We start from the raw sequence: 15,934 nt of genomic DNA, 5'->3' as shown, positions 1-15,934 counted from the left end.
GTTCATGTTGCACCTGCAGGTCTCGCTGTCCTGTAGCTGGAACCAGTGGAGGTAAGCATTGAAGTTCTCGTGGCCAGGCAAAGTTGGGAACAAGATGCCGGCAACTCAGCCTGACAGAGATGTCTGGAATGAAGAGATGAGTGGGATGGCCTGTAGTGCAGTTATTCCAGTCTTCTTGCCAAGTTTTCAAAAGTTGGTTATAGATCCATTTATGGATAGTGGAAGGCGGTATCTTACTGTAAGAACAAGGAAAGGATGAGACCGCAGCTCTTTTGGTGAGAGCGTCAGCTGCCTCGTTTCCCTCCACCCCAGAGTGGCCACATACCCAGTTAAGGGTGATGTGATGGTGGTGGTTATTACTGATAAGCATTTTCTGAATGGTGGTAACACTTGTAGCCATTGTTGGTGTTGGAAATTGATCACAGAGCTATAATGGGAGAAGGGAATGCCCATTTTACACTGTTTTTTGAAGGCAACGTAGTAGGGGTTGGTCCAGGGTTTATCAAACTGACCACAGAACTCTCTCCAGGATTTATGTCTCTTTTGGTTAATTAAGGTTTTGTAGTTATTAAACTTGTTGATATAGGCAGCACAAAGGGTGTTGCAAAGGTCACTGTCATGTTGTTTTTGGTATGCCTTTCTTAACTTTCTAACCTCTCTCCTTACAGTTGTGAGCTCGCTGTCCCACCATGGTACTGAAGTTCTAGCTTTTGTTTGGTGAGAGGTGTTGTGATAGCAGGTTTTTATGCAATTGTTTAGGTCAGGGGTGGCAAACCTATGGCATGCATGCCCAAAGTGGCACGTAAGGAGAAATCATCTGGCATGTAATATATCATACAATTTCTGTCTTTTTCAATCATCCTTTCAGTTTATCATCTGATCATCCTTTTTTTAATCAGCTTTTTTATAGTTATTCTAATTAAAGCGTATTCATTTAATTTCTTTAAATATTGTTATTCGAAGTCTGAAACTTTGGCACGCATTAACATCTTTAAAGCTAAGTATGCTTACAATATGGCTTGCGAACACAAAAAGGTTCGCCATCCCTGGTTTAGGTGGGTGATACACTTATCAATGTCTTTTTTTGTCCATCTCTGTTACAGGCTTTTCAATATTCCAGGAGCATTTAAGTTGTTCACAAAAGGCATTCCAGTTAGTTTTGGTTACATAATTGTCAGTGTGGACAGATTTGCCTGTAAGGTTTAAAGTAGTTTTAATATATCTATGATCACTGGCAGGTCTTGTGTGCTAATAAGGTTGTTCATGTTGCTGTTTGAAAGCACCACGTCCACCCAGTTGTCACCTCTGCTGTTGTGATAGGTTGACAAGGGGCTAGTGTTGTTAGATAAAAGTTGATTTGTGGAGGCAAATTCGAGAAGGGTGTCGACCCTTGGGTCCTCTATGTCACTGTGCCATGCTGGTGACTTAGCATTGGCGTCCCCTCCTATTAGCCACAGGTGACCATTGGTCCAGGAACTGATTCTTTCCAGTTCCTTTAACAGAGGTCCAATGTCCCAAAATGGAGAACAATATATGGATGTAATAAAAGCTGGATTGGTACTGTTACTATGTATGGCAATGGTAGTGGCATATTTAGAACTGAGGTTGGAAATGAATTGAGTGTCCATGTTTGGGTTGCAGATGAAGATACCAGTCTTTGGTTTAGCAGTGTATCCATGTGGGGGGGAAGGTCATCTATTTGCCAAAATATGGAAAGTAGTCTTTATAAAGGTATGGTTCTTGTACCATTATAACATCTATCTTCCAATCTTTTGCTGTTTTAAGCAGGAGCAAAGTTGGAGCATTGGCTTTTTGAAGATTGATTTGGAGTATGTTTAGCTTTATGTTGTATGGTTGCTGTGTGTTACTTTGATTTCCTCTATTGGCCATAGTTGGTTTTTTTGAATCATTGATGCCTTTGTTCGGACTGTAATTGGGCAGCCTGCATGAAATGCGTTGTGATCTGTTCTGAATTTATAGCCTTCCTCTTCAGATTTATTCTCTGTTTTGCAATTTATGCAGCAGGGTGGTCTATCTAGTCGATTGCAGTCTATGTATTTATGCTGCTTTGTGGAGTGACTGCATGTGAGATATTCTATACAGTTTTTGGCATAATGGCCATATCTGCAGCAGTTATAACATATTAGGGGAATGTAGTCATTGGCCTTTACATTGGCCCATGATAATGATATGTGTTTCAGACCTACAATTGCTCTTTTGATGTTTGGGGTGACTGCAATGACCATGTGTCTACAATTTTCTTATTTTCTTTTATCTGGCCTCTATTCAAAACAGTGCTTACTCGACAGATAGAAAATCTTGTTTTTCAATTACTTGCAGTTCTTTGTTTTTGTTCATATATATAGGGGAGAATATCTTCATTTTCAACTGCATTTGGTACATTTAACAGAATAACTCTGGGAGCCTACCCATAGATGTTGAGCATCTGATTTTGTCTTTAACATGTGCAATATTTTTGATGGCATTCATAAGGACCTCTCCCTTTTTCTGACTGCCAACCCGGATACAAAATCCATCATTTCTCACATCCTTTATTGTCTTGACTCCAATTCGGAGTTTTTGAGGTTCAATTGTATCTAGAATTGTGTCTTTAACTTTTTTTGATATCCGTTTTGCTTTGGGGGTCCACATTTTCTTTCATGTAAACCAGAACAGCATGGCTGCCAACGTACTGTTGGCAGCCATGCTGTTCTGGTTTACATGAAGCCTCTCTTTGCAGTTTTCTGTTTAAGACTTATCGACCACCCTAGTAGTTGAGCTTGGTTGAATTGGTCTATTACTTTTGGTAATAGTGGCATAGGATGGTTGGATTCTCTGTTCATTACTAAATAGTAGTAGGGGGTTGTGTTTTGTTCTGAGGTCCCTAAGGATTCCGTATATTTGCTGACACAGCTATGTAGCTGTGAAACTCTTTCCCGGATCTCCTTACGCTCCTCTATCTTTAGATTTGACCGGTAAGTTTCAGGTATCAAGTGAAGTATTTTCCATAGTGGGAACTTGCATCTTTTAGTATTGTGTTCTCTATCGGCCCAAGAAAAACAGCTGGGCCACTTTGTGAGTCTTGTGTGTTGTTAAGTTCAGCTTGAGATTGCACACTGTTCGACTCCATTATTTAAGAATAGGTAGTGAGCCATGTGCAATTGATGTCAAAGCAATCACTTGAGTGGACAAATGTACTAACAGGTACTGCAATGTCCCGACAATACATTCATAAGTATGCTAAATTATTTTATATATAGTTAGCTGAACTATATTACACTAGTTAAACGAAGACTATTTAATTTATTCCCAATTAACTATTGGGTTGGGCCATAAGTTCTGGCATTTTTTTTAAGTGAAAATTATGCGTGAAAAATAAAATGTTTTGGCAATGCGTTTTATGTTATTCAATAGAGAATTATGTGCTCTACAAAATAGTGTGTGTAGTTTTTTTATGCTGATATACTTTTTGTTCTTTTCAGGTCAATAAAATGGAATGTCAAGTCAACAAAAAAGAGCATTTTCGACACCTTCTGCTTTTTACGTTTAATCGAGGTGCCAAAGTAACAATAGCTGCTTGAGAGATTTGTGAAGTGTATGGTGAAGAAGCATGCCTTTTAGGAAGGTGTCGAAAATGCTCTTTTTTGTTGGCTTTACACTCCATTATTGACCTGAAAAGAACAAAAAGTATATCAGCATTAAAAACTAAACACACTATTTTGTAGAGAACATAATTCTCTATCGAATAACATAAAACACATTGCCAAAACATTTTATTTCTCATGCAAAATTTTCACTTAAAAAAAAAATGCCAGAACTTACGGGCCAACCCAATATAAAGTACCTACTAATTAAGCGAGTAATGCATTTTAATGAATAAACAGACAGAACCATTATAGTCCATTAGAATCCATTAAACATCTGTTAAAATCTGTTGTAACTTAAAATTTTGAAATTTTCCAAAGGCTGTAATACTAAATTGTTTAAACCCCTGTAACTCATTAAATTTTTATTTTTACCGCCACCCAATTTTAAGTACCTCTAAAACTACCCTCCTTTTGATGAACCGCTGCTGCCACCCCTCCGAAAATTAATCCTCCTTCCACTAGGTCCGATCAAAAATCCAAAACTTTAAAGTTAATTAACTTTTTCCCTAATTAATGTAATTAAGTAATTTTCATACTGGTAGCTTTGAAATGATTAGCTGTTTCCAACTGTGTATTACAAAAGGTTCTGGCACAAAAAGTCCCGTGAAAAAATCCACTTAATTGAGGAGCACAAACAAGTAAACTGTAGCAGCATGAGCTCCAAAGAACTATCAGTGAATATAACAAGTTTGTTAGAAATGCTACAGAAACAAGCAATGATTAACTACAAAAGTATTAATCTGTGAGGCAAATTTTTAGATAGATGCTGCATAATTTGCATGATATGTATCAAGCAGAGATAATGTATTACATTTTTAGAACTATAATTATATTGTGGTATTCTTAGTATAGTTTTTTTATATTTTACTATAATAATAAATAATTTTCTAATTATAAAACAAAAGACAGTTTTATTAGGCAGGTTTAAATATCAGAAACAATGCGATATTTTGGTAATTTTTCAATTCTTGACTGGTGATTGCTATCTTATAAAATTTGTAAGTATAAAATGATTCAAGAACATTTAATATTCTATATATATTAATAAGTAATATATGCAGTTGTTGCTATATATTTAATGTAAATAATATATTTTCAGAATTAAGGCCAGTAATTCCACCTTTGGAATTTGAATGTCCTCCAGTCAAACCTGTAGGAGTGCCTATTTCTGACTGGGAGCATCAGCAAATTCTTAAACCTGTTGTTGAACCACCTCCACCACCTGTTCGTGCCCATCCTCCACCTCCGCCACCAACTGTAGTAGAAAGTTCTCATTATACTGAACCTCTTCCTGTTGTTCGTACTGAACAGTGTCCTCCATCTTTTGTTGAACATGCACCATCAACAGTTTATGTTGAGCCTCAAACCATAGCATATCCTGAACATTTAAGTGGTTCACTTCCTGGAAATCATGGTGCACCACCACCTCCACCACCTCCACAATCATCTTATCCTCCTTATGATGTTCCTTACACAAAAACTTGGTCTTCTCAAGATGATTCTTACCCAAGAGAAACAGAATCTTATGATAGACAGGTTTACAGCAGACAAGATGCAAAAGTTTATGGAGGATCAGGTATTGGTGTGCATCCCATGTGGGAGCATCAAGAATTAAGAAACTCTCAAGATATGTCAGATAGATCAATTTATTCACATGAATCTGTACATGATCATAAATCCACGTTTCTCAGAGAAAAGGAAACTGAACCAAAAGATCGAGACAGGGATAGAAATTGGGAAAAAGATCGTGATATTCATCCAGAGTATAAAGATGATGATAGACAAAGTAGGAGTTCTGGTAGAGATTCAAAGAGACGTGATAGAGATCATAAAAGTAGAGATTCTAATTGGGAAAGACAATCACAGGAAGTATCAGATAGATATCCCAGAGACAGAGAAAAAGAACGTGATAGAAGTCGAGATTCTGGTATAAGGGAACGTGACAAGGATAAAGACAGAGAAAGAGATCGTGATAAAGATCGTGCTAGAGATAGACCAAAGGAAAGAGAACGATTTCGTGATTCTATAAGAGATAAAAGATCTGGTTCAAGATCTAGAGATTCAAGTAGAGAAAGTCATGACAGACAAAGATCAGATTTAAATAGAAAAGCATCACCATTACCATCATCATCATCTCCAAAATCATATAGACCAAGAACTCCTCAGTCTCCCATATCAGTTGAAACTGAAAAAACATCTGCTTGTGGTCCAAGAACTCCAAAAGAAGATGAACCTGGTGAATTAGTAGATGAAACAGTTTCAGAAGATGCCGTTGCTGAAGATTTATTTGAGCCACTTACACCAGATCCTTTGCCTTGTGAACAATATACCTTGTCTGATGGAGAAATAATAGAAGGAAATCTGGAAGATGATGATGTATATGAAGCAATAGTTAGTGAAGAAGAAGATATGTCTGACGTTGATGAAAGAGTTATTGACATGGTAAAAATTTATATCTAATAATAAATTAATAAATTTTATTAGAATTTTAGATTTTTTTTAATATAGTAAAATCTGTATAAACTGAAATGGCACAATACAAAATATTTTTTACTGTTTGACAGATTTTCATTTTGAACAGGTTTTAGTATATTTTACCTCTTTTTTTATCTAAATTGTAACATAAATTTTGCACAACTATCTTCATTTTTTATATTTATGGTAAAATCACTTTTACGTACATAAAAAAAACTTTTATCACTAGTCTTAAATTAATCCAAAATGATTCCGAACTAAAGATGGGAATATTTGGATGCAAGAATTCAAGTACATAAAGTTCTTAATGTTTTCAAGAACTTTTACTAGGTATTTGAATACTTTTCAAATGCAATCTTTATATGGCATGCACATGTTGTGATGAAAAATTTTGCTTCGTTTTTCACTCTCACCTCCCTTCTGTATACAATTCGTCGTCACCACTGCCTTCCCCTTCCCCATTTGCACAATTATATGTACAATAAAAGTCAATTAACAGAATATTCCAAAATAAATGAATTATTTTGTATATGCAAACACTCTGATGACATTCCCCTCCCCTTGTCAGCGTTCATCAACATCCTCTTGACAGTCTCCCCATCACAATAAATGCACACTGCTTTATGAGCCCATATGACAGTAAGCCAATTCAAGTACCAAAAACTGATGTCTCATTCTGCCATCAGAAATTCTAATCACATTACAGTAATACAGTGACCAAATTATTCTATGATCTGACTTTTTCAGGAATTTTAACACAGTAATTATCTGTTTACTTCAATTGCTATAATTATCAACATGTTACTCAATTTGTTTTTGTATACTTGATATTATTTAGTTTCTATCCACTCTATAGTTTGTACAAGGCAAATTGTTAGCAATGTATTATGCTGAGCACAGTTTGTCATGCTTTATACCTGGAGGTTTTTACTCATTTGTCTACAAGTGGAATCTTGATTTCCTTCTTTATTTAAGTTAAAATTTTTGTACCCAGAAACCTCTTGTTTCTGCATTGGTCAAGTTTTAGGCTTATAAAATTTATCATAGAAAATTGTTTCATTTCAAAGAATTTGTGAGTGAACATAAGCTCTGATACACATTTAAATGAAAGGCTGTGAAACAAAATATAAAATTTGAACTTTTCTAACATTTAAAGAACGTTGTCATCAGGAATTTATGATGGAACTAAAATGTAACAAAAACAGCTTAAATTTTGAAAAAGTTTTATGTAAAACTTCTCAATGTGATTTTAATTATAGAGTATTAACTTACATAAAGTAATGAGGGAAATAGCTTTATTCTTGAATATAAAGTTGATATTAGCAGATTTAATTATATACAATCAAGAGGCACTATGTTTCCCAAACTGTTTTGACTACTGCCCCCTGTTTGTATATTTCTTATATATATGTGTGTATATATGTGTGTGTGTGTGTGTGTGTGTAAATTTTGTTTTTGTTTCAGAATGAATTTTTGTCCCCTTTGTCTTCCAACACTCCTACTACCATCCTCATGGAGGTAGAAGACTCAAAGGACCATAAGAAGGCAATCACTTTGGGAATCACTGATCTATATTAATTTATGTAGTTAAATCCAATGGTCCAGGAATATTAGAATTGAAGTGTTTACTGAGTTTACTTTCAGGATTAAAAGAATTTTCCAAATAAAAGAAATTTTGAATAAGATATTAATATTATTATCAAAAATTTTTGTTGTCCTACAAAGGAAAACATCTTGTCAGAACAATATCTTTTCCATTTTGAGATATAGCTTTTTGATGCTTTGGGATACAGGCAATTAGTTGCATAGATGTGGCTCTGATATACACTTGAATAATTATATTAAACGGGTGAAAAATTGTTGTGTTAATCACTAATAATAGTTTTTTTTGAAAATAACAAGAGAAGAGATTGGAAAGCTATAGTCTTCAAAAGCTTTAACTGAATCAATTTTAAAGCTTTTAAATTAAAAGCAAATACATTTAAATATGTATATTACAATTGTTTTAGTGTAGTAATTAGTAATTTATTATTTATTAATTGCAATTTATAAAGGAAGTGGAAGAGTTTTACTCAATCATATGTTAATTAATTTCAATTTAAAGCTATTTACAATTGGAAATGTTAAAACCATTAAATTTTTAAAATTCCTTCTTTTGATTGCTTTGCATTTATAATAAATAAGAAATATGAAATATGTTAAAACATATTGCTATCAATTTATATATCTACACACATGCATATATGCATACATACATACATACATATATAAATGTGATATATAATATCTGTTTTAATTAGATATATATATTTATAGATTGATAAAATATCTCTATTGAAAGAAGTTATCTCTATTTATAAAAAAAGTTTTGTATTTTGGTAATGTTCATGTTGTTTTGTGAAATCACTGTTTTATGTATGCCATTTTATATTTTAAATTTATTAAAATAATAAATAATTGTTTTGACATATTAGTTTTTAAAATGTATGATATGAAGCAAATGCAATGAAGTTTCATTGATCTAAATATCCAGCATATTTCTAAAATACAAGTTAAATTTGTTGTTTAATTTAAAATGTACCCATTGGAAATTATTGTACCAAACAAAAACAAAAGCTATTTTTATAGTGCTGAGAACCATTATTGAAAACAAAACATTTGTTATAAATTAGATATAAATGAAACTTTTGAATATAATTTATTTAGAATTTATCATGAAGAGTAAATGCAGTAAATTGTTCTTTAAAACTTCAGATTTATATAAAAACGTAAAAGGTGTAAGTATATTTATGATAGAAAATATTTTTATTAATATTTATTGTCTTCTATATTCATTATTTTATATGTAATTTATATTACTTGATATTTTATTATCATTATTATATTATTATTGGATAGGTTGAATTAGATTATGATATTGGAGATGAAACGTGGAATTACATGTCAAGCTTTAATCCATTTCAGTTTGAATTAGTACCTCTTCAAGTATGTTTTTCAACATTATTTTATTATATCATGCATCACAAATTTTTATAATTTTTTTATTTGATTTATTCTAATTGATCTTTTGTTTTTTCCTGTTGCTTATGAAGTTAATAATTAAAATTAATTTAAATTTTATATTGAATTAAATTAATCTTTTATGATAGATAATATTAAGTACATTTAGATAAATATATTTTTTATTTGTAAAAGTTTATTTTATTTATTGCTAATAATTATTACAAATAATACTACCATTCAAAACTGGTTATACAGTCTAACTCATTTATAATGTCATCCATGGGACTGGCAATTTTTGACGTTATAACCGAGTGTCGTTATCTGCAAAGTCTATTATTATCATAATAAATTTATTATCATATGTATAAAAATGCAAACTACATGTTTAAATCAACTTTATTTACATTATTATGTCTAAGTTTACATCGATGTAATTAGAAATTTCAAAAAATCTTTTATAAGAAATTTCTATTTGCCATAAGTTTCAATAATGGCAGAACTTTCGGTTTTGAGAATAATGTTGAATCAAAAGGCAACAAAAGGTTAAACTAATGTATGCCAATTAAAAATAATTCAATTATTTCTTTATAAACTATTTAATGTAATATGTTATATTAAAAATAATAGAATATTTAACAATTTAGCATAAAGTAATTTAAAAATGAGTACATAATAACTGATCGTCACATCGTTAAAAGTGTAGCAAACCTCACCCTGCCGAAGTCAGGTGTTGAGAGCACCACCCACAGTCGTTCTAGGAAGTGGACTCTGATCTTAGGTCTAAACACATAGTATTTTCTTTGTGAAATAAAATTTGTAATCTAATTTTTTAAATTTGGGAGTGCTTCAAATATGATGTTAAAACAGGATTTTATGTCATTACAATGGGTTTTTTAACATTATCTAGTATAGTAAAAGTCGTGGGACCGATAAAAATTTGACGTTACATTAGGTTGTCGTTACATTCAATGACGTTATAACCAAGTTAGACTGTACTTGAATTAAAAACTCTAAAAACTTACAATCCAGCAATTTTTATAATACATGCAAACATTTTCACTTGTGTTGATTGGTTTTTAGAGTTTTTAATAATTACAAATGTTAATATCAATAATTTTTTCCATTCATGCATTAAAAAACATCTTATAAAAAGTTAAAATTACAATTTAAACCAAAATATAAGTTTTTGTTTTTGGTTAAATTTTTTATTTTGTATAAAATTTATTTATTTTTGTTTTCCATAACATAATTTAATTAATCTGTTAAGAATAATTAATAATTAAGAGTAAGAATTTTTAATTATTTTTTTAAATTAAAATATTTTTTAATTATTAATAATTATATTTATAAACATAAAATTGTAGTTTTATACAGGTTTCTTATATTACTTCAGAGATAACTAGCTATCTACATGTATAGCAAATGATGATGAGAATATATACAAATTCTTCCAAAATGAATGCTAATTGCTATTGTAATTATGTTAATTATTAGCTGAGAATGTTGTAATGTACATTAAAACATTGGAAAACTGTACAAGTTTTACATTTGCTCATTACAATTTCTCATGTGTGCACCTCATGTTACCCAGTACACATCCAACCAATACTCAAATTCTTCTTATGCTTGTTACAGCATATCTGTTGTCACTCCTCTCATAGCAGCTGCAAGTCTACAACTCCTGCAGATTACTCATGTTGCGCAATAATGAGTGATTCTGACTTTGTGAACTGCAGAACACAAAACACCTTCTCTATTGTGGAGTTGTCATTTTTGTTTACAGTTTTTCCTAGAGATAGTAGACAATAAAACATTTGAATGCAGCTGGGGGATGAAGTTACTCTCAGACAGTTACTCTATCTATTGGTGTACATTGCATATTTCTCAGATAATAATTAATATAATTACAGTAATTTAAAATGGTATATTTTTTATTTTGGAAGACTGTATATACGTTTAATGTAAGAGAAGCTTTCTTCTTCAAGTATTATTTCTTAGAACATATAAATTAGCAGATTTGGATATTAAAACATGAACATAAAATATTGCTTTCATTGTATTTTATTGGTGTATGCCGTTACTAATTTTTAACGGCATACACCAATAAAATAATTGCCGTTAATAATTTTTAACGGCATACACCAATAAAATAATAAATTTTCTAATTTAAAACATGAACATAAAATATTGCTTTCATTGTATTTATTGGTGTATGCCGTTACTAATTTACTAATTTCAAAATTACTGAAACCATTAATAGATTACTAAAACCATTAATAGATTTACTAAATTACTAAAACCATTAATAGATTTATTATTCATAGTTCATATTCATTTCAAAGACTTGTATATACATAAAATATACATTTTAAAGAAATGTATATTTTATGTATACATATATATAGACGATGCCCAACAACTTTTGATAAGATATTATGCCCAACAACTTACAAAAGTTGTTGGGCATAATATATATATTTCTTAAAACAACAGTAAAGCTTTTAATATGGGGTGTTCTGCTCAAAAGTATTAATTTTAATTTGCCTTAAAATATGAATGGTTTAAGATATATAAAAGCAACAGGTGACATCTGGTGGCAAAACTCATCAAGTTTTATAGAGATTTTTGTACTGCAGGGTGACACAGAAATTGAATTGTGAGCATTATTGTCCAGTCATAGCTTTGCCACAGGAGAAAGTGCATGTTGTGTTTAGTACGTGTGGTAGTGTGGCTGCCAAGATCTCTTGATCTGATCCCCCCATTAGATTTCTTCCTGTTGAGTTATGTGAAAGATGTGGTTATGCAACTTCAGTTGGAGACCTTCAGGATTTTTGGGAGCATGTCATTGTAGCCATCGCCACTATGAGACATGATATGCTGCAGTGTACATAGCAGAAAATTGCTTACTGTCTTGTTGTTGTCACTGTGACTGCTGGAGCACACACAGAGATTTAGTGATTTTTTCAATGAAATTTGGTGAGTTTTTCTCTCATATAAAATCTTTGGTGAACTTGTGTCTTTAACCATTAATTTTATAGCCAAATCAAATTCAGGTACTTTTGAGCAGAACACCCTGTATTTCTTAAAATATATAAAATGTGATGATGATATAAAAAAATTAATTATATACATGCTGATGCTAAAATCACTCATGAATAAAAAAACAGATACCTGTATATCTGCTCTATGGAAAAATGTTAATATGAAAACAATTGAACTGGAATGCCATTTTGCATATTTGAAAAGTGTTATACTTTTGAATATGCTAACAAAAAATATTGTTTTCACTTTAATAAGATATCATTCATAAGTTAAATACTTAACTGAAGATTGTATATGATATCTTAATTTATATACTTGATGTATTTTTTCACTGTAAATAATAAAAGTTATTTACAGATGATATTATATTCAGTTGTAATTCAGTAATTTAAATAAGATATATTTAATTGCAAAAATAATTGTTAAAATCAAAGTAATTAGTAGTAAAATCATTAATATTAAACATTGCTTTCTGATTTTGTTTAACATTTGTGTTAAACAGAATTGAAAGTCAATCATCAAAAAGATAAGAAAGCCAGTATATCACAAATTTATTGCTAAACAGTATTAGTAAAAATCTTTCTATTAGTAAATTTTTCATTAATATTAATATCTGCATAAAGAGTATACATTAATGTATAAAAACTAAGAAGTGTATTTACTGTTAAGTAACTTCAAAAACAACAGAAAATAAAAAGATCTTATATAAATCTATTAATTTTTCATGAAATATGTTGTTTTAGTGTGTTAAGTGAAAATAAAAATATAATTTATTTTTGATAGAAATTTTTAAAATTATTTTTAGTATTTTCGTGATCCTTCTTTAACTTCTTTTGAAGTTACCAGAAGTAATTTATTTGATAAAGATAACAGTCAGCTTACTGAAGATGCAAAGAAATTACTGCAAATAATTAAGCAATTTTCTGACAAAGATTACACAGAAAAGTAAGGAAATTTAAAATTTTCTGCTGATGTAATAAAACTTTTATTTGTTTTAAAAATGTTTAATTTCTCAGATTCTTAAATTTTTACATGTTTAATTTCAGATGGGTTGAAGCTGTTGAAACTATTGCAGTTAATTTATTGTCTTCAGGATTAGCTTCAGTTGCTGATGATAATTTATACAATTGTAAGTTAAATTTTAAGAAAATAATTATAAATATTTTTTCATAAATATTTTCTTTAATCAAATTATTATGGGACAATTAACTTTAATAACAAAACTAGGTTATATCGCAATGCAAACTTTTTAAATTACAGTATAAATTGTAACAATAGTATTGATATTTTTCTCTTCTTTAAAAAAATAAGTTGTATGATGTGAAGAGGCATGAAACAATAAGTAACTCTCAATGTCATGTTTACATCAAGTGTGAAAGAAGCATCTTTTAGGCTTTTGAAGAAAGTGAACAAGTCACTGCAACAAGTTGCCTCTGTTGCAGTGATTTGCCATTCATTTTTTGTGTAGACTTTTTCCTTCTCATCAAATATCCCATATCAAACATTATTCATTTTGTAGCTTTTTCTGATATCTCATATTTTTAGGCCAATGATTTGAAAACAGACCAACTTTGTTAATTCAGGGTATGTTTCAGGCTACTCCTGTCTTCTTTGTCTAATTGTATTTTGGTCAACCTGAAACTGGCTTTCTACTGCTGTCACAATCTTTTTCTAGTCTATCGGGGACCTTGTAAACTTGCTTCTGCTTGAAACTAGCAGTCACAAAATGATTTTTTTTTATGTCTAGATGAAACTTGCAAAAATCTCTACTTTGCCAATTGTCTTTCTGTTTATCTCCATATATTGTAATAATTCTGAAGAAAATAACTGCATATTAAATATCAGTTGAAAGCAGAGAACTCATGTTCTAACTTACAAATTCATTCTACTTTTGTGCATGCATCTTAAATCCAAGAATGCCCTTAATAAAGCAGTTTATTTAATGTTTTATAAAGGAGTTTTTAAGAATTTAATTTTATATCTTGTAATTTTGATAATTAAAATATTGGAAAAATTTTGAAAATAATAGCAGTTAAAGCTCTAATTAATTGTAATGTTGTTTAATTAATGGTCTCTTTTATAATTTTATATTTTAGAATGAATAAACATTAATATTTTTTAAGACAATTCATTCTTTGTAGATATATGGGAGGTTATGTTTCATTAGTCACAAATGCCCATTGCAATGAGCAGTCATTTAATATTATATGCAGTTTTAATGTGGCTGTGAAATAATAAATAAATGCCTAAATTAGAACAGTTTTAATTATACTAGTATATTTTAGTATAAACCTGAAGAAAATGAAAATTTTCCCAGGATTATACTAAAGAACTAAATGTTTGAGTGTATTGAGATATTATGAATACGATTCAATGTATTCAGCAAAGTACTCTGAAATACCTAAATTAAAACAATCTTGAGAATTAATAAATAAATGAAAGTACTTTTACTGTCTTACTATAAAAATACTGTAGAGTGGTGACTTCAAAATTATTTATTCTGGTTTAATCTAATATATCAGAAACTGTTATATCAAAGATGAACTGTAATATACAAATCTTATGTAATTTTGATAGTAATATTAAATGATATTATAAATATATTTCTGAATACAAAAAGTAATGTTTTTAGATCAAAAAAGATTGTCAAAACTTCAATGTTAGCTGTAATAATTAATTTTTATAAAATTATTTATAAAAATAATGACTTTATTATTTGAATTATAGCTATTTTAGAGACTCTTCTGAATTGGGTTGAAGAAGGTTTAAATTTTGATGCTGCACTTAAACAACTTGTTCCAGTTTATAAAGTTCGACATATGAAAGCAGGAATTCGTTTAGCTATTGCCTTATTTCAAACAGATGCAAATATTACAAATAAATTATTGGTAAATATTCTAAATTTTAAAAATTTGTAACAACTTAATATTTTTTATGTAGGTATATATTATAATAATATTTGAGACAGTAGACTAATTTTTATTAAACAGACTTCTTTAATTAATTAATCTACTTTAATAATTAGGATATTTATATCTATGTAAAAGATTATTGATAATTTCAGCTTTTTACAGTATAGTAATCACAGGAAATCCTCTTTGATTCAAAATTCAAGGGCCAAAATAATCACGACTTTGAATTATTGAGTTTCAAATTATCCGAGATTTACATATATTTGTACAATATGTCAAATGCCAAGTAACTGATGTGTAATTTATTAAGCAAATGGAATATAGATACATATACATAATGCTATTTTTGTTAATTTATAAATAATAATGATATAATATAAATGTGAAGATAAGTGTCCAGTGAGAACATCGTAGGTTCCCAGATAGGTTTTATGGAAAGTAAAGCAGAATTCCTCAAAATGTAACCCAAATTATTTTTAAAGAGTCACCAAAGGTAATAATTTAGAGCCTACAAATATCTCAGTCTACTGCTTGTAGCCAAATCTTGCAATCCCAAAACTCAGACATATTTTATGAGATAATAGAAAAAAAAAGGATAGTCCATGTGTAAGGTATTACTGTAAAAGCAAAGCCATATTGACCAGATTAGAGTTGTTCTTGATCTATTGTTCTCTTATAGTATGGAGGCACTTCAATCTAAAAGAACAATTTAACGTATGCATAACAAAGTTCAGACAGAATTTTCACTTCAAATTACAAAGTAACTGTATTTTAAATTAACTGAATTCCTTAATATGTAAATCTCTATATCCCTGGCCAGGACAAAAGTACAGTTGCAAACTAACAGAATTTTGA

The 15,934-nt window shown here is 30.1% G+C and overlaps 1 protein-coding gene across 2 annotated transcripts in view; it reads left to right on the top strand.

Moving 5' to 3' along the window:
• The window catches only part of vir (VIR_N domain-containing protein), a 115,226-nt gene that overhangs the window by 28,942 nt on the left and 70,350 nt on the right, over positions 1 to 15,934 (top strand). For both annotated transcript variants that reach the window (XM_067286051.1, XM_067286050.1), the window contains exons 6-10: positions 4,747 to 6,089; positions 9,021 to 9,107; positions 12,973 to 13,112; positions 13,214 to 13,296; positions 14,895 to 15,055. In XM_067286051.1, coding sequence (XP_067142152.1) covers positions 4,747 to 6,089; positions 9,021 to 9,107; positions 12,973 to 13,112; positions 13,214 to 13,296; positions 14,895 to 15,055 — 1,814 coding nt within the window. The remainder of the gene's footprint in view (positions 1 to 4,746; positions 6,090 to 9,020; positions 9,108 to 12,972; positions 13,113 to 13,213; positions 13,297 to 14,894; positions 15,056 to 15,934) is intronic.

The sequence above is a fragment of the Centruroides vittatus genome, unplaced genomic scaffold (genome assembly GCF_030686945.1).
Source record: "Centruroides vittatus isolate TY-2023 unplaced genomic scaffold, ASM3068694v2 scaffold_324, whole genome shotgun sequence".
Lineage (NCBI taxonomy): Eukaryota > Metazoa > Arthropoda > Arachnida > Scorpiones > Buthidae > Centruroides > Centruroides vittatus.
Note: the sequence above shows the minus strand (reverse complement) of the source record. Positions and strands in the feature narration are given on the sequence as shown.